The 18,487-nt window shown below is 48.3% G+C and overlaps 2 protein-coding genes across 2 annotated transcripts; both read left to right on the forward strand.

The window, feature by feature from the left end:
- The first annotated feature begins 649 nt into the window (after positions 1-649).
- LOC116791033 (lymphocyte antigen 6E-like) lies at positions 650-5,233 on the forward strand. The gene is made up of 3 exons (XM_032696679.1): positions 650-945; positions 3,922-4,041; positions 4,801-5,233. The coding sequence occupies exons 1-3, from the start codon at positions 681-683 to the stop codon at positions 5,007-5,009; spliced, it is 594 nt and encodes a 197-aa protein (XP_032552570.1). The 5' UTR covers positions 650-680; the 3' UTR covers positions 5,010-5,233.
- A 3,870-nt stretch (positions 5,234-9,103) lies between these two features.
- On the forward strand, positions 9,104-14,586 carry LOC116790398 (lymphocyte antigen 6E-like). Its single transcript, XM_032695295.1, has 3 exons — positions 9,104-9,422; positions 13,258-13,377; positions 13,989-14,586. The coding sequence occupies exons 1-3, from the start codon at positions 9,365-9,367 to the stop codon at positions 14,195-14,197; spliced, it is 387 nt and encodes a 128-aa protein (XP_032551186.1). The 5' UTR covers positions 9,104-9,364; the 3' UTR covers positions 14,198-14,586.
- Positions 14,587-18,487: the final 3,901 nt, after the last annotated feature.

Raw genomic sequence — 18,487 nt, forward strand, 5'->3', positions numbered from 1 at the left:
CTTTTTCACTCCCATTCCACAATGGAACTCCTGCAGGTGTTTCCATGATGTTTCCATGTCCTTCTTCTGCATCCTGAGTCATCTGCCAAGAGGTATTGTGGGAGCAGAAGGAGGGAGCCCAGAAAGATTGGAGAGGTCACGAGGGACTGGAAAAACCTGACAGAGCCCAGAGCTGGTCGACAGGTAACAACAAACATTGTTGCTTCGAAACCCCAGATGGTTCTGGAGGACAGGGGAGCAGAACAAAACAAGAGCATCAACCCCCATCCCTGCCTGGAGCACGGGAGCCTCTGAGGGACAATCTCCAGGCACAAAGAGTGGCATCGGGGTTGGAACTGGGTGAGCTTTGAGGTCCCTTCCAACCCAAACCTTCCCCCGATTCCGTGGTCGCTGCTGGTTTCTGTTTGAAGTTTCTTTGGGCAAGCGAGAGAAATTGGGGTGGTTGTGGACAATCCAGCAAAAAAAAAAAATCTCCTCCTCTCCCACTTCCCACAAATATTCAGCTCCCATTCCATGGCAGAGAGGAAGGATGGAGGATTCCAGACGACCCGGCTCCGGGTTTCAAGGTTCAAGCCCGAGAAGGGAGTCCCGCCTTGGAATCAGATAAATTGCTCCCCAAATTAGCAATGCAGGCAAGGTCAGCAGGGAAAAAAAAAAAAAAAAAAAGATTGGATCTGGAGATGAGATGGAAGAAAACACCTCTACCCCTGCAGCTTTGTAACAGGTTCCTACGCACGAACACACCCAGCCCTGATCACACCTTGGGTGCTGTCACTCCCCAACCCTCAAATTACTGCAATCAAGGGAAGGAAAAGACAACTCAGTCCTGGTATAAAACCTTCTTGTGGTGCCTCATCCCACACCTTTGGGACTCTGAGGGCTCTCCTTCAACCATGAAGGCTTTTCTGGTTGCCCTGCTGGCGGCCATCCTGTGTGCCCAGCCAGGTAAGGAGCTTGGGAGGTTTTTGGGAGAACCGGGATGGGAATGGGAACACCAGCAGAGAAATTTGGGTTAACTCAGGGACAGGAGGGTTTGGCAGCTTTTAGTGCAGCTGGTGAGGTCTTGGGGGGGAAGTTTTGCATTGGGTACATCGAGAAATATTTGGGGTGGTTTAGTCTTTGTTTCTGGGTGAGTTGTGCAGAGGTGCCTGGAAATATTTGGGGTGGTTTAGTCTTAGTTTCTCTGTGAGTTTTACAGAGATACCTGGAAATATTTTGTGTGATTTAGTCTTTTTTTCTGGGTGAGTTGTGCAGAGGCACCTGGAGATATTTTGTGTGGTTTAGTCTTAGTTTTTGTGTGTTTTACAGAGGCATCTACAAATATTTTGTGCGATTTAGTCTTTTTTCTGGGTGAGTTGTGCCGAGGTACCTGGAAATATTTAGTGAGGTTTAATCTTAGTTTCTGGGTGAGTTGTGCAGAGGTACCTGGAAATATTTTGTGTGATTTAGTCTTGGTTTCTGGGTGAGTTCTGCAGAGGCACCTGGTGATATTTATTGTGGCTAAGTCTTTGTTTCTGGGTGAATTCTGCAGAGGTACCTGGAAATATTTGGGTTGGTTGAGTCTTGATTTCTGAGTGAGTTCTGCAGAGGTACCTGGAAATATTTTGTGTGATTTAGTCTTGGTTTCTGGGTGAGTTCTACAGAGGTACCTGGAAATATTTTGTGTGGTTTAATCTTAGTTTTTGAGTGAGTTCTGCCCAGGTACCTCGAAGCTGAGCTCCCCCCTCTGGTTTCTCACACCCTCCCCTCTGAAGACAGGCACAAACTCAAAAATGCTCACAGGAATTAAGCCGAGCTCAGAGTCCTGCCTTTGGTTTTATTTTTGTTCCTGGATGAAACTGGGGGAGCTGCTGTTGACAGGAGGTTGCGTGGCTGGTTTTGACACCCCATCTCCTGCCAGAGCTTCACTCTCCTCCCCACAGCGACAAGAAACGAGATTTTTGAAAGCCCAAGAGCTCTTTGCTCCTGAGTTTGAGGAGCAAACTCTCAAGTGGGAGTGTGTTTATTGTGGAATCCACGGCTCTCTTGTCCTTTTGCACCGTTAAGGTTATTTCTGGCTGCGTTTCCTAAAATTCCAGCTCCTGAAGGGTGGAGCCCAGAGGCAGGAAAGGCTTTATAGCAGCTCTAATGGCTTAAGCTGTTCTTGTTTCCTGGCTGGAAGGGGTTTTCTTTGCCTCACTTAGTGAGCACAAGTGCACTGCAGTTGCTTTCAGGCACGTGCTGGGGTTTGGGCTCCTTCTGCAGCAGGAAGTGGTTTGAACAACTTTGGCAACAAAAGGAACTCAGAGACAGCTCCAGGGGCTGTAAAATGCAATCAATTCTTGCTAAGTAGCAGGTCTGGGGTTTGCTTTGCCTGCCAAAGGACAGGAGCCCACAGCTTGTGTTGGGGAACCTCTAGAGGAGAGAAAAGAGGCTGAAAATATCCTTGTGATGGAGAAACAGGGAAAACTGAACAGTGATTTAAAGAGGAGTTAAAGCCAGGATTCAATTCAGTTCAAAACCAAGGCTGGTTTTATCTCCTACTCCGGAGAACAACTGAACTTGCAACACCTGGACTGGAAAAGAGCAGGGAATCATCAAATCATAGAACGGTTTGGGATGGAAAGGACCTTAAAAATCATCCAGCTCCAGCCCCCTGCCATGGGCAGGGACACCTTCGACTAGACCAGGCTGCTCAAAGTCCAACCTGGCCTTGAAGCATCTGGGTCAGTCCTATGCTGAGACACCCAGAGCTGTAACCAAGGCACCCAGATCACAGAGAGGAGGCCTTTTCTCCCCCTACTTGTGATAGTCAGGGACTGAACTGGCTTTTAATTCTCTTTCAAAACTGCCTCTGGAGTTGTCTAACCAAGTTCATGGGCAGATTGAACTTCAGGGATGATTTTGAACCAACAGCAGCTGGGCTTTGGAGAGTCCCTGGCAGGGGTTTCCTGGCTAAAAACAACTTCAGAATTAACTGAGAGGGGATTCTGTGCAGAACTTAGAGCCTTGCTGGGCTGGGAAAGGCAGGAGGAACCAAAACAGGACCCTCCTTGCTTTATAATTGGGTCACCTGCAACCAAGAGCTGGCAAGGATGGAGCAGGATTTCCCCAGAGCAGCTCAACTCCCTCTTGTGACCCAAAAGGAGGAGCATTCCATGGAACTCCGAGCAGGAGGGAAACAATTTCCACCAACAAATCCACCTCCGGGGAACAGGATGGCACATGCCCACATTCCTCACATAAAATGCCACCTGGAATCTTAACTCAGTTGACTTGGGTTGTGCCCAGCAATCCATATCCCACCTCCTCCTGGTTTGGAAATAGCCCTGGCTCAGCGCTGAGTTAATAATATCCCTGGGAACACGTAGTTCCAGGCACTGATAGGAATAATCTCTCCATTGTCCAGAGTGACCTCTCCCAGGGAACTCCCTTTATTGTGGGGCTGTGTTTAGTCATTTTGCTCCCTGGGGGTGCCACAGACATTCATTAATTCATGTCTGGGCAGTGTTTTTTTTGCAGATGTTGCCTGAAAATCCCTGAGATTGAGCTCTCAATCCAAGAACTGGGCCGGTTCCTCCTCTCCTTGCCAGTTCTTCTCCTCCTTGCGGGTCGTGAGCTTTGCTTTTGGAGCTTGGCTTCCAACCAGGCCAATGTGGACCCCAGGAGAGAAGGAAAGGTCACCTGGGAATGCTGCTCTGGCTGGAAAACGTTGTTTCAAATTTAATCACCCCCCAAATCTCAAGTCAACAAGGAAAACTCGTTTTCTTCTCTGTATTTCCTCCCTCAGCTTTGTTAATCAAAGCCAACCCCTTCTTTCACTTATTCACAATATATTTTTCAACTTGAGTTTTCCAAGGACAGATATGGCTTTGACACCTTTTTTCCAAAGAGGGAATGGCTGGAAACTGCTAATCCGTGCCACGTGTGTTTTTTCTCCAGCTTCCTCCCTGTTTTGCTACACGTGTGACAACGAACATTCCAACTGGAACTGCCTTAAAACCTACAAGTGTGAAGACCATGAGAAGTACTGCACGACCACCTACAGCTCTGCTGGGATTGGTGAGTGCCAGCAACACATCCAGGCTTTTCTAACCTTCATTTTAGTCCTGGAAAATAGTGATTTTTTTTTTAGGTCTTTTTAGAAAGAATCGATGATTGAGGTTTAGGGATCATGACATGTAATTTGTGAATCCCTCAGTGGTGCTTTGTGATCGTAAAACGGTTTGGGTTGGAAGGGACCTTCAAGATGATCTGGTTCCCATGGGCAGGGACACCTTCCAGTATCCCAGGTTGCTCCAAGATCCATCCAACCTGACCTTGAACACTTCCAGGGATGGGGAATCCACAGTTTTTCTGGGCAACCCACGCCAGTTCCTCACCACCCTTGTGGCTGGAACACACAGATTCCAGGAGCAGATGCTGAGAACTCTCCCACGTGCTCTGGGATGAAGGCTGGAAAGGGATTGGATGTAAATAATGTGGGTTTAGAGGCATTTTAGTGGCATTTTAGAGGCCATTTAGAGGGAAATGCACTGGCAGTGATTTCCTGCTGTCCCACAGGAAGCACAGAATCCCACAGTCATTTATGCTGGAAAAGGTCTCCAAGATCGAGTCCAACCTTTGGCTGGTCACCACCTGGTCACCCAGACCAGAGATTTCGGCTTGGCATGGGTTTCTATCAAGGACTGTTTAGTGCCATGCATGGTGCCCACCCAGCACTCATCAACCCCCCTGGTGGCTGTTATTAATTGCAATTAATAACCCCCCCCTTCCCGAAGAACCTCAAATCCCAGCTTTCCTTTCTCCTCCTCCCTCCAGGCAAGGACGCGGGGCACCGGATCACCAAGAAGTGCTCCGTGGACTGTCCCGAGACAAACGTGAACTTCGGGGTGGCAGCTTTTTCCACCAAGTGCTGCAGCACCTCCCTGTGCAACTTCAGCGGCGCCAACAGCGTCCAAACCTCCTACGCCGTGATGATCCTGGGAATCGCTGCCAGTCTGGGCTGGGTCATCAGGGCAGGATTGTGAGGAGGGGTGGGACGAGATGGGACAACCCAAGAACCCACAAGGTATCCCCCGAGTGAGAAACCAGGTTCCTCTGTCACGTGGTTCCAACAGGGTCTGTGCTGCCCTGTTCTTATCCCAGACAGATCCCATTCCCAAAGCGACACGGCAGCGCAGCTCCTGGTTTTCCCCCCTCCCCGTTTTATACTAATTTTCCCTGGAAAAGCTCTTTTGATAGCACAGCATGTGATGATGGTCAGACAAAAATAAAGATTTATGTTATTCTAGAGTGTCTTTGTTCAATCCAGCCTGAGACAACAGCTCTGCCAGCGAGGGAATCTCTGTTCTTGGAATCTCTGCTTCCCGTTGAATTCCGCACTTCCGAGTCTTCTCCTGGTTGCCTTTCCCAACTGACTCGGTTGCATCCACACATTCCATAAAGCCAAATATTCTGATGGCTCGGAGCAGAGGTGTCAGTCTGGGAAGGTCCGAGGTGTTTGTGTTGTTCCCACTGCCAACTGGGAATTCCCACCAGTGGGAATTGTGTTGTAGCCGCTGGGACACACTACCGGGGTTAGGCAGGAATTGCGATCCTGCAAAGTTCTCCCGTGATCTCTGCAAGGTGGGTGGTCTCAGCTTTTCAAACAGGGAAAGGTCCCACCTGGAGATGCTGGAGATGTCCAAGATGAGGACAGTGCTGCTGGAATGTGTCCTCCTGGGAAGGAGATCTCCGTGCCTGCTCGGAGAAGATGTTGCTGAGGGATTGGTCGCGATTTCCCAGTGGGAAAACGGACAGGATGAGTCTGGGAAAGGTGATGGGTGTCTGGGCTGGTGGGGAGGTCTCTGTTTCCCTTTCCAGTCACTGCTGCGTTTCCAGGCTTGGGGATGGAGGAGATGGGATGGGGATCCTCTGGAGCTCTTGGGTTGGACATCCCCGGCAACTCTTGGGGTTGAGATTCCCTCCTGCTCCTGGATGAGCAAAACTATAATAAAATGGGAAAAATACACATAATGGTGGAGCTGGAGAGTGTGGAATTCCCAGCTGAGCAGCTGAAAACTTCAGCACTGAATTTTGGGAGGGTTTGTATAATGGCACCTGGAAAAAAAACCCCTCATGTTTGCAGCCCAGCTGGATTTGAGGGGAATTCTGCTCTGGATTTGAGGGAATCCTGCTCTGGATTTGAGGGGAATCCTGCTCTGGATTTGAGGGAATCCTGTTCTGGATTTGAGGGGAATCCTGTGTTGGATTTGAGGGGAATCCTGCCCTGGATTTGAGGGGAATCCTCTGCTGGTTTTGAGGGGAATCCTGTGCTGGATTTGAGGGAATCCTGCTGTGGATTTGAGGGGAATCTTGTGCTGGATTTGAAAGGAATCCTGTGCTGGATTTGAGGGGAATCCTGTGCTGGATTTGAGGGGAAGTCTGTGCTGGTTTTGAGGGGAATCCTGTGCTAGATTTGAAGGAATCCTGTGCTAGATTTGAGGGGAATCCTGTGCTAGATTTGAAGGAATCCTGTGCTGGATTTGAGGGAATCTTGTGCTGAATTTGAAGGAAGTCTGTGCTGGATTTGAGGGTAATCCTGCTCTGGATTCAAGGGAATCCTGTGCTGGTTTGGAGGGGAATCCTGTGCTGGATTTGAGGGAATCCAGTGCTGGATTTAAGGGGAATCCTGCTCTGCATTCAAGGGGAATCCTGCTGTGGATTTGAGGGGAATCCTGCACTGGATTTGAGGGGAATCCTCTGCTGGATTTGAGGGAATCCTGCTCCACCAGCACGGGAAAGTCTAGGTGTTTCTGCACAACAGAAAGAAACCACAGTGCTGTCCAAAGGCTGTGAAAATGGGATTAGGTTTAATCATCCCATAAAGATTTAATTTCTGGTCAAGGAGGGTGTTCTGGCATTTATTTAAATGTTCTAACTAGAGGATAGTGGTGTTGTAGCATTTCTGTGCTGAGAGACCAACAGAAACTTGGGCTTTTGCACTTTTTTAACCACTTTTCCAACGGCTTTTCCCCCATTTTAATCACAGCAATTTCTGAAACTCTTCTCAAAGCTTTTGGCCGACTCGAAATTCCACATTTAGCGACGACATCTGAATTTCACACTTACATTTACATACATTTACTGTTACGTTTGACCAGCTTTTGTTTCGAGAAAACTGCTTTTCCCTCCCTCCAAAAATAAAGCAACTGTTTGTCCTCCTCACACAACGGGTTCAACCAGAACAAGATGAGCAAAACACTTTTCCTTCTTCACCCGGCAACTCTGTCAAGGGAAATAAGTCTTTCCACCTCACCTTCCACCTCCACCTCAAATTAAACCCCCTGTTACTCATTCTGAAGCCTTTATGAAGTTCATAACTCCCAAATTCTTATAAACTCTGATATTATCTTTACCTTCTTGTGTCCTGAAAAAAATCATCTTTCTGCCCTCATGTTCTTTTTTTTTTTTTTTTTTTTTTTTATTTCTGGTGAGGGACAAAGACAACACTAAGAAGGACATAAGGGACCAGCTGGAAGATTCCAGGATCATCTACTGGAAAATCCTGCTCTAAAGCCTTTAAGAACTCGGGCCCTGCCTTCTCAAAATCTCAGCAGCTTGCAGGAGACAGGAGATATTTTAGGTTTTGGCTTGGATGAGATTACAAGGGGAGGGAATCAAAAACAAGTGCCTGGTTGAGCTGCTATTTCTGTACCTGCGAGGGGATGCTGTTGGCTGAGATAATTGGGAATGTGGGCTGGCTCTGCTCTGCAACTCAACGTTCCCTCTGCTGAGGGGCATCACCCCCTCCCCAGATAATCACTAAAAAAAGCTGATTTACCAATCAAATCTCTCCTGGCCTGGGGAAAATCAAATATTTCACAAGCAAGAGAGGGTTTCACTGGCAAGGAAGGCGCCAGCTCCTATTTTCCTTCCTCCTGGTGCCTTTGGAAGGGTGATGAAGCCAAACACGCCCCTCCTTGGAGCCTTTTGGCTTAATTGCCACCTCTGTTCCAACTGAGTTTCATGCTCTCCCTGTTGAGAAAGCAGAAATTTCCTCACCTCAGTCATGTGAACAGTGTTTATAAGCCCGATTTAGAGGTGATGGAAAATCTTACATCACCCCAAGAACCCGGGGTGGCTTTTGGGTGAGACAATGGCTGGAGGTGGGTCATGTCAGAAGACCAGAATATTTACAGGGAGACGGAAATCTGAGGAATCTGGAGATAAAAAATAAAAGGGAAATAAGGCAGATGGGCAGCAGCAAGGGGCAGAGTCACTGGCAGAGGCTTTGGGGCAGCTCCTGCAGCTCCAGGTGTCACGTGGAAGGAGCTTTTCTGGGATTGTGCCTCCATCCCCGTGGGGAGACGGCAGGAAAACAACGGCGGGAGGGAAAAACAACAACAACAACCTGAAGAAGATGGGGAAAAATTCTGATTTTATACAGGGAGACAGGATGAAACATGATTAAAAAAAACAAGGAGTAAAGAGCACAACATGAAAATCCAATGGAATATTCTTGTTGGCATTTCACAGAATTTTGGTTGGTTTGTTTTTTTTTTCCCTCTGAAAACTTAACGAGTTGAGATCCTCGATCAGCCAACCCTTCGTTCTCCACGCTTTAATTGCTTGGTGTTTTTCTCCCTGACATTTATTTTTTTGGAATTTTTTAAAAAAAAAAAAAAAAAAAGGCACAGCTTGTTGGATGCTGTGGGAGTGGGTGTCATGTCTGGTTTTTAATTTAAGGGGTCGTTTTCATTGCCCAGTGGAATTTATTTTGTAACAAGATAACGTTTTCTTCTCACATAAAATATTCTTTTTTTTTTTTTTTTTTAGTAGAAACATTTGTGATTTTTTGAACTGCTGCCTTAAAAAAGAGACAGAAAACCATGCCTGGTCCCCTATGAAAGGCAGTGGAAGGATTCTGCTCTGCTGCTCTAGTGCTATTGCCAATCCTGGGAGACATTTTGTAGAAGCTTCGATCCCAAATTCCATTTGAAATTTAAATCCAACCTGTGCCAGGGCGAGATCTTTAAGGGATTCAACCCTGGGAGGCCCAGAAAGGAGAACCTTCCTCTCCTCGTTGTTTTGGTTTTTTTGTGTGCTTTGCTTTTCCTCCACTTCCCCAAAATTAGAAACTGTCCCAGAGTTCACACAGGATGAAGCAGCTGAGTTGTGAAACGAGGAGGAAAAGAAGTGGGGGGGAGAACACACCCCCTCTTAGACTTCCAACAAAGAGCCCTTGGACACACAAGCCCTGACACGTTGTTCCCAATTATCCCTCCTCTGACACAGCAGCCCCGTGGTTATTATCTCGAGATCAAAGCAAACACTCCAGAGGTATAAAACCTGCCCTGGCTGAGTCCTGCTTATTTTGGGAGCTTGAAAGAACCTGGAAAGGATGAAGGCTCCTCTCCTCCTCCTCGCTGCGCTCGTCCTCGCCCTGTGCACGGACACGGGTGAGTCTCCAAGGGTTTGCTTTGCTCGGGGGAGACCCTCCCAAAAGTTTGGCTTTGATGTGGTGGGATGATAAGAGGATTTTGCAGGAGAGTCACTGAGGTCCAGAAAATATTCCAGTCCTCAGGATAAGAAGCCAGGGGACGTGTTCCCACCAGAAGGTGGGCAGACACGGAGGTGAAATGGGGGATGAAACGCCCACCTCAGACGACTCATGAAGACCCAACCCAGCCCAGCCCCTGGACGGGTTGAGAGCCCTCAGTGCAGCTCCATAGGAAGGGGGTTAGTTGAGGGATACACAGAGCTGGGCACTAAAGCTGCAGGTTTGACCCAGGACTCACCACAGCCCGATCATTATGAATTTTTTTTCACTTGTTTATTGGTTGCCATTACGAACCATCATTACCTAAATCGCTAGAGATGGTCAGACCACAAGAGGAGAAGCAGTTCTGGCTCCCATCTCTCGTTGCTTTGAAGTGCAGCAAGGCTGGAAATGATCATTAAGGTTGGAAATGACCTCTCGGATCGTCAAGACTGACTGTTAACCCATCAGGAAAAATGCCATGACCGAAAGGGTGCTCGAGCACGGGAACAGGGAAGGGGTGGAATCACCACCCAGGGAAGTGGTGGAATCACTGGCCATGGAAGTGCTCAAAAAACATGTAGATGTGGTGCTCAGGGACATGGTTTAGTGGCGAACGTGGCAGTGCTGGGGTAATGTTGGACCCGATGACCTTTGAGGTCTTTTCCAGCCCCAGGGGTTCTGTAATTCCCAGCGTGGTTGATTCCAGGTCTGGGATGGAGATGCAGAGTCCCATTTTCTTTCTGAGAAGTGTCTGGGGGTTTTTTGGGGGGAGAGCACTGGGAACCTTTATTTCAGTTCTCCTGACTGGGCTCTGCCTGTGCCTCTGGGAGCCCCCAGGCTTGGGCTGTGGCTCAAGCAAGGAAGGGAAGGTGCTGCCCTGAATATCCCTCTATTTTAGGGGAATAGTTGATTCCCTCAGCTCAGGGGGTTTTTGCCTTATTAGAAACTGAATTTTTCCCAGCCTCTGCTGTAGCATTTGACCTGCAAACTACCACCCATTCTGCTCCTGGTCTAGCAGAGCCCTTCAGCTCTGTAAATATTCTTATCATGGGATTTCACAGGCTTTAAACTTGGTATGTGCTAAATCGTTGTGCTCAAGTTGAGAACGTTAAGGACAATAAAAGGATCTTATCAACTGTAATCATACTTCTTAAAAAGATCAGCGGAAATTACCCCATGAGCAGCCCCACTTTGCTTTGCAATCCAAGGTTGGTTCCTCTTCCAATTAATCCTGAAACCGGTGTCAATCCCTGCACTTCCTAAAACCGGTGTCAATCCCTGCACTTCCTAATGCTTTACACATGTAAGAGGTTTATGTGTGTGGCTGGAATTATCCACGAGAATATTTTCCTCAGGGAATGTTCCCCTTCAGTCAGAGCAGAGGTCCTGATGGGTGCAGGCAGGAGACATCCAGTGCAAAATACACTGATTTTATTTGAGGTAAACCAGCTTAGGCCAGCCTGGTTTAACTCCAGGTTTACACCTTGGGTAGGGCGCTGAAAGAAATAGTTTTCCTTTCCTTCTCAGCCCTCAGATTCCTGAAGAGATTAAACAAAATTAGAAGTGATTTTCAGTAGAATGACCAAAATTGTCCTCCCTGAGTTCAAGGTCTTAATTGAGCTGCCATTTAGGATTCCATCAGCTTCCAGAGTCCCCTAGGAAATGGTGAGTAAGAAACCTCTTGAGGAGACTCAGAGGTTGGAAAAGGTGATGGAAGGCTCCGAGGGCAACTGGGCTCTGAAATGAAGACTCCCAGCTTTGGGAAGATGGGATGAAACAGGATTTGGGCACATGACAAGCTTCACTGTTTCCTGCATTAATTCAGGAAATTATTCTGGGGATGGGCTTGGATTAAAGAAGCTGTATTATTAAGGATTAAGCCAGGCTATGTGTCTGGAAAATCCAGTTCTGGGATTCAGCTTTAGCGTGTTTCTGGGAGGAAAGGGTGGTTCCCAGTGGGGTGGAGCAGAAACATCCCTGGATGGGATTTGCACGAGAAAAGGGAGCGGACCCACACATTTCTCACACAGATGGTCCTAAGGAGGGTCTCAGACTTGAACAAATAAATGTATCCATTAGGATCAGGACAATACTAAAGGCAAGAGCCAAGTGGGAGAACTGGTGAGGTTCTGGAGATGGAAATGACCGAGGTAGGAAGGAAATTGCAGCAGTTTTGGTGTGAAGTCAAAGAGACCCAAGGGTGCCAAGGGTGAAGGGTTTGAAACAACCATGGAAATGGAGGCAGATGGGATCTGAGGCACTGCCAGCCTAGTTTTATGGCCTCTCTGTCCTCTGTGGCCTCTGCTCATGGCCATTCAGTAGGATAAAACAGAGTAGGGAATGGGAGGACTATGGATCATGAGAGGAAAAGGAAGGTCAGCACTGGGAGGCCACGGAAAGGGAGAAGGGGCTGTGAGTTGGAGTGGGAGAAGAAGGTGGTTTCCACGGACGCAGAGCATGAACAGTGACCTAAAAGGCTTTTCCTATGGAAACCAGTGATCCTGGGGTCATGGGCTGAGCTGGAGCCAGGGCTGGGCTGGGAGGACACTGAGGAGCCTGTTTGGGCCACATGAACTTGTCTTAAGGTCACACAAGGGCAGGGATGAGGTTGGGACAGTGCTGGCAAAGGTGCTGATGAGCTTGGGCAGGGGAGAGGAAGAGCAAGGAAGATGAAGGGCAAGGAAGGCAAAGCTAAAGGGGGGAAAAAGAGAAGAAAGATGAAGGACAAGGGGGAAGAAGAGCAAGGAAGATGAAGGGAAAGGAAGGCAAAGCTAAAGGCCAGTGCTGCTCCAAGAATTAAATGGGTATTAACTGGCCACAGAAAGGGATATTCTGGACATGAGGATGAGTCTAATCCCTGGAGGGTGACATTGCTGTCAGGAGTGTTTGTGCCAGATAAAGAGATGAGGAGGAAATTCCTCTTATCATGCAAAAAACCCTTCCCCAAGGATCTCTTTGCCATGAATGGCTGTTTTAGCCTCAGTGAGTGCAAGCTGTTTGCATTCATTCCTGTCAGCACAGCGCTTGGCAGATGCAGAGTGTTCCAGATGTGCACATTTTGTGGAGAGAGGATGTTAACACCCATGGATGGCTGTAAAAAGGAATCTGCTGCAGCCCAGGGGGTGATTTGCTCAGCCCTGTCTTCTGCAGGTCCAAGATTTTCCTCCTGACACAGGAGAGCTCTGAAAATGAACCAGAAAAATCATGGGATGGTTTGGGTTTGAAAGGATCTTGAAGATCATCCAGTTCCAACCCCATGCCATGGGCAGGGACATCTTCCACTAGACCAGGTTACTCCAAGCCTTATCCAACCTGGTCCTGAACACTTCCAGGGATGGGGCAGCCACAGATTCTCTGGTCCAGTGTCTCCATCCAAGAACTGTTGTCCACCAACCAAGGCTTGGAGGAGCCGGGCTGGAAAGGGATCCCAGAAGCTTCACACTGCAAGTGGCAGCAGACTGGGGGACTCTTTCCAACAGCACAGTGGAGATGCCACACATTTAAATGGATTCAAGGCAGAGTCAACTAAATATCCAGCAGGAAGATCCCTGAGGGTTCCTAAAGGAGCAAAGCACATCTGTGGCAGGAATTTGAGCTTAAACTAACTTGGCTCCTGGAGCCAAGTTTAACACATGGAGGTGGTTGTCAACCTGTGGCCACTGGGCTTGACAGATCCTCCATCCACCAACAGTTTTGTGCTCCTGGGGATGTTTCTGGAGGTGATTGACGGGTGTTTTGTGCTTTTTTGGCAGCTTCCTCCTTGACCTGTTTCTCGTGCAAAGACGCGACTTCCAACATCCACTGTCTCAGCACCACCAAATGCTCCGACAACGAGAAGTACTGTCTGACCACCTATTCAACCACGGGAATGGGTAAGTGGTGAGCTTTTCCAAGGCTCTGATGGGAAAATGGGGATCAGGGGAGGCTGATTGCAGAGCCTGCTCCCACCAGGAGGTATGGTGGAAGAATTAATGAGGATCGCAGCACGGGGAGAGCAAATCTTGCAGAACTCAGAGATTATCTTTGTTGCTGCACTGATTAAACACTCCCGGGAAAGGGAGACATTGGAATAGAAAGAATTTCCCTCCACAAAGCCCTTGTCTCAACTCCAAGGTCAAGTATGTGCTCATGAGGTGGTGGAATTAGAAAGGGCCAGGCACCCTGGAAGGAGCCACCCCAAGGCACGGTGACGCTGTCTCAGGATTGCACTTCACAAATGCATTAAAATCCAAAAATTCTTGCCTTAAGTTGCTCTCAACTGGCCCTGAAACCACCAGAAGGGTTGTGAGGGTTGGAGTTGGTCTCAAGAAGTCACACTATGCACAATAATGGTGCAGCCAGAGGGGAAAACAACGGCAGCAAGTGGGAATAGATTGGGGTCTACTACCGGATATTGCACATCCAGGTGATCATTGAAGCTTAAAAAAATATATGAGATAAAAATCCCGACTTTCCCTGCTGTTTTCTGTCCCTCCCACCCCAGGCAGTGACAAGAATCAGCGCATCACCAAGAAATGTTCTGCATATTGCCCGACCATCGACCTCAACATCGGCATAGCCGGGGTGGCCACCAGCTGCTGCGAGACCTCCCTGTGCAACATCAGCGGCGCCAGCAGCGTGAAAACCAGCGCCACCATCATTGCCCTGGGCCTCCTGGCCAGCCTGGCCTGCATCCTCAGCATGGGCTTTTAAAGGCTTTCCCGGGGGGAAACTAGGCCTTGCATGGCCAGGGCTCGAGGTGGCACCTGCAGGGTGGGAATGCCGCCCTGCTTCCCCCGCCCGGGAGGTCACATCCCGTCAGGAAACGCTTTTGCTCCGATGACCACGCCCAAGGGCACTGCCCTACCTCAAAAGGATATTTTTAGAAGAGAAAGGCGTGATGTGGAGCCCACCACGGGCACCATCTCTCCTGCTATTGGCATTTCTAAATTAGTGCAGTTTTTCCCCTTTGTTTTATCCCTCATGCCATTTTTTTTCCCTTCATACCATTTTCTGCCCCACATCATTTTACTCCGAGGAAGCCCTTTAATATCAGAGTTGTTAAGCAGCAACTGGGCACAATAAAGTGTTATTTTATCCTCTTGTGTGGCTGCGTGGTGTGGGACGTGGGGAGGAGCTGCTGGATGCATCCATGGCAGCAGGAATAAAAGTGGAGGCTGCAAGTGGAATCAAATAATGCTGGAATATGCTCAAATTGCTTTGCATTCACTTCAGGAAGCCTCTCCCCAGATTTTATTTTTCTGCATTGGTAGAAATGTCATTTTTGTGACTCTGTTTCAGAATAAACTCTATTTAACTTGCTTTCAGTTTCTCTTCTGGGTCAGCTGCCTGAAGGGAAGTTGGGCTCCCCAGCAAACAGAGGGGACAGGGCAGGACTCCACGGGAAGGGACTTCGAGCATTAAGTTTTCTTTAAACCGATGGAAGATCTTCCAGTGGAAATTGCTTTATAGGCATTAAGGATTATCCTGAAAGGGGAGAAAAGCATCTTGCACGGTGCTTAAAGGCAAATCATCAGGAAAGCCAGATGTGTGTCTGCTGGAGTCTTGAAATTCCAGCCTCATCTGCGACAAAATATGAATTTGGAAAATAAATCTTTTAGGTTTGCCAGTCAGGTGTCCCAGCGTGGGTAAAATGGAAGGGACTCATCACCCTGCCCTGACCTTCCCTGTGGATAATCTTGGGAATGAGAGATTTTCTCACTCAGACCCTTCCAAAGTGAGTCAGGAGAGGGTGAGTTGCTTTCTCCCAAGGCAGCTCTCCCCAGGGATCACCCCAAGGAAGACGTCCCAGGATAATTAGTTGGCTGCAGCTGACCCAGCTGGTTTTCCCTCTGTAGACTCGTGTCATGGGGAGAGCAGCTGCATGTTCTGCTCCCTCTGATGGGCATTTGCTCAGAAACAGCCACATTGTTATTTTGAACAGGTTTTCAAAGGAAACTTGACCTCAAGACCAGCTCACCCCCACCTGCTCTTACCCCTTCCTCCCATCCATATCCCACCTCCAGCTCTGCACTCCTGGCTGTTTTCTCTCCTAGATTTCCTCTTTGGCTTCTTCATCCAGTCAGTCCCAGTTTTTCCACCCAACCTCTATTTTCTTGCTACAGCCTCAGCTCAGTGTTTTCTCCTCCGTGTAAATCCAAGGTTGGCCAAGGATACTCCATCTTTAGCCCTAAGACTCTTCCTTCTCCTTGTGGTTTTCATCATCCCCCAGCTGAGCTGGTTCCAGCCTTCTGTCAGATTTACCCTCTTCCCTTTTCTTCCCCTCCTGCCACATTTAGAGATATTCAAGTGACAGGCAGATGTGAACACCCCACACGAGCCAAGAGCTGTTCTGTGACCTCAGGTGGCCAAATTCTGCCCCACACACAGATCACAACATGGCAACAACTGAACTATTTGGAATAATCCTCAGCCTTTGCTATCCACAGGTTTGAGATTCCTTAGGGACTGGGAAAGGCAAGACAGGGTTATTAAGGCTCCAGGTCTCGTTGTGCTGAGCTTGTGAGTTCAGGTCAGCTCTTGGCAACCAGGTTTAAAATAAATTGTGTTTTGTGGTGCCTGAACTTGGCGGGTGCCTCTGTTTTGGGTTGGGAAGGAACCTGGCATGGGCAAGGGGATGGAGGCACGTGGGACACACCCTGCTTCTTGCCTGATTTCTCCCTGATCCCACAGATTCCACTCCCTACTGCCCAGCAACACGACCCCACGTGTGTGGGGCCAAAGCTGACCCATGTCTCGAGGTCCTTGTCTGGAGGTGGGAGCTCAGCTGCCCTGAGGCACAGGAGGTCCTAAAAAACATGAAAGCTCCCTTAGAGACCCCTCCCTGAGAGGGTTGGGTAAGAGGAGACTCTCTGCCAACCTCCCTGAGAAATCCTGAGGTGCCACCTCCCGCTCAAGGTGCCGATTCCTAATCCCACATCCCTCCACCCAGGCTTTCCGTTGGATCCCGTGGCTTCCTCCTCCTGGCATGAGAGTGTCGAGCTGACCAGCACAGCCACCTGGAGGGCTCTTGGGAAGGCGATGGGAGTCTCATTTAAATACCTGGGATTGCTCCCGGGAGGGAACTGCCTCCCTCTCCCTGTGGATTATATAAGAGCTCGGTTTTCAGGGCTGTGAGTCAAGACCTGGATCAGCCAAGGAGGCCTTGCTCTGCCTAAATTAGGAGGTGCTTTAACTTTGACCCTTCCTCTCCTTCACTCAGGGCTTTATCACCGTTGGTTTTGAAGGATCTGTGCTGCCTTCTGCTCTCCTTGAGTAATTTGGGTGTCTTTCCCCTCACAACATGAAATTTCTCCCCCTTTTCCCCATTTATTTGCCCAGATCCGACCAACACCCGGCGACTCAATGACAAAGCAGGAGATGAGATGGATGCAAAAGATCAAAGCAAGGCCTAAAAAAGCTTCTGGAAGCCATGGAAAGGGACAAAAGCAACCCTTCTCCAAAATTTACTGCTGCTCTGCTGTCACACAGCCAAGTGATGGCTCCAATTTAAGGTCCACTGCCAGCTCATGGCTCCAATTTGAGGTCCATTTTAATTTTCCCAAATGGATGAGATGACTCTACAGAGGTGACTCAGAATCCTTGGGGTTTTTTTGTTTCCAATCTTCCTCAATCTTACTCCTCACTTGGTGGCCCTGGTGTGCCTGCAGGGTTAGTCCTCTTTGAGAAAGAAATCTCTCTTCCCTCTCTCCAGACACCAGGAAGAGGGAATATCCCAGTGTTAGTACACCAAGGAAGACATTAATGTCCTGGAAATGGCTCCCAGATAAATTTTTGACACAGAAAAGCTCATTTCCAACCCAAATTTCTTGCCTTGGATGTGCCGGGGGAGTTTTAACATCACCTCTCCTTCAGAGTTGACTCAATCCTGTTGCAGGAAGGTTCATGTAGGAATAAAATGGATGTTGAGAAACTCAACAAGACATTTCAAGGCCATCTTGGACAGGCCTTGGAGCAACCTAGTCTGGTGGGAGGTGAATGAGATGATCTAGAAGGTCCCTTCCAAACCAACCCAGCCCATGATTCTCTGAAAGCCAACATGAGTCTATGGGATAAACAGGACCAAAAATAGGGGGAAATGGTTTCTTCCTTGTACCCTCATTGCAAAATCCCATCAAGAAGCCACACCCACTAATTAAGAAGGAAAACCTGTTTATGACACCCTCGGTTATAAAGTTGCCCTCTGAGGAGCACGAGGTTGGATTTGATCATCACCAAGTCCTTGTTGACCTCACCAGCCTCCAAACCCCAGAGTGGGAATGTCCAGTTTGACATCAGGCTTGAACAACCCTGGAATTCACCCCCTGATGACACCATTCCGGGAGCAGATCAGGACTCAGACACTCACATGGATAAGGAAATCATCCAGTGTTGAGATGATTCATATTAGAGACAGATAAAAATACCCTCCTGGTGGCTGCATCCAGGGAATTTCTGAAGTTATTCCATAATTGCCCGAAAAAGGAGGGTTTGACAATATTTTCTTTCGCACTTTCTGCTCTGCCTGCTGTCCAGGAGTGATTTTATTTTGGAAGAAGCTCTGTTGGGATGGCAACTCATGATGCATCTTGTATCAGGGTCCTCTTTCCCAGACTGTCAGAAACAGATTTTAAGAAATTCAGAGGAGAGGAGCAACGCAGAGGAATAAAAGAAAAGGGGTTGATTTGAGAGGGGAGAGATTGAAAAGGAGACAGTTTGAAAGATGGCTCTTTGTAGAGCAGAGCTGCAACTCCAGGGAGCCAATTTGTGCTTTCATAAATGGGAGTCTAATTTCGAGAAGCTATTGGCTTTCTGTTGGAGAAAATCAGCCCCTCTGAAGGATCCTTGGAAGAGGAGCCAGACTTGATTAAATAACAAGTGCCTGGGGTATTTGAGGATTACGAGAGAGAGGAGAGGGATTAACGGGAGGGGAATTGATAAAGGAATGAAGAGTGACATGGAAATTGGAGGCAAATCTTCTGTTTAACTAACCATTAGCTAATT

Source organism: Chiroxiphia lanceolata, chromosome 1, assembly GCF_009829145.1.
Source record: "Chiroxiphia lanceolata isolate bChiLan1 chromosome 1, bChiLan1.pri, whole genome shotgun sequence".
In the NCBI taxonomy this organism is placed as follows: Eukaryota; Metazoa; Chordata; class Aves; order Passeriformes; family Pipridae; genus Chiroxiphia; species Chiroxiphia lanceolata.

Bases quoted from the DNA above. Each gene is read 5' to 3' on its own strand.
- LOC116791033 (XM_032696679.1), top strand. From the start codon at position 681: ATGAGATGGAAGAAAACACCTCTACCCCTGCAGCTTTGTAACAGGTTC. The intron at 946-3,921 runs GTAAGGAGCTTG...TTTTTTCTCCAG, and splicing joins CATCCTGTGTGCCCAGCCAG to CTTCCTCCCTGTTTTGCTAC. The intron at 4,042-4,800 runs GTGAGTGCCAGC...TCCTCCCTCCAG, and splicing joins CTACAGCTCTGCTGGGATTG to GCAAGGACGCGGGGCACCGG.
- LOC116790398 (XM_032695295.1), top strand. From the start codon at position 9,365: ATGAAGGCTCCTCTCCTCCTCCTCGCTGCGCTCGTCCTCGCCCTGTGC. The intron at 9,423-13,257 runs GTGAGTCTCCAA...CTTTTTTGGCAG, and splicing joins CGCCCTGTGCACGGACACGG to CTTCCTCCTTGACCTGTTTC. The intron at 13,378-13,988 runs GTAAGTGGTGAG...CTCCCACCCCAG, and splicing joins CTATTCAACCACGGGAATGG to GCAGTGACAAGAATCAGCGC.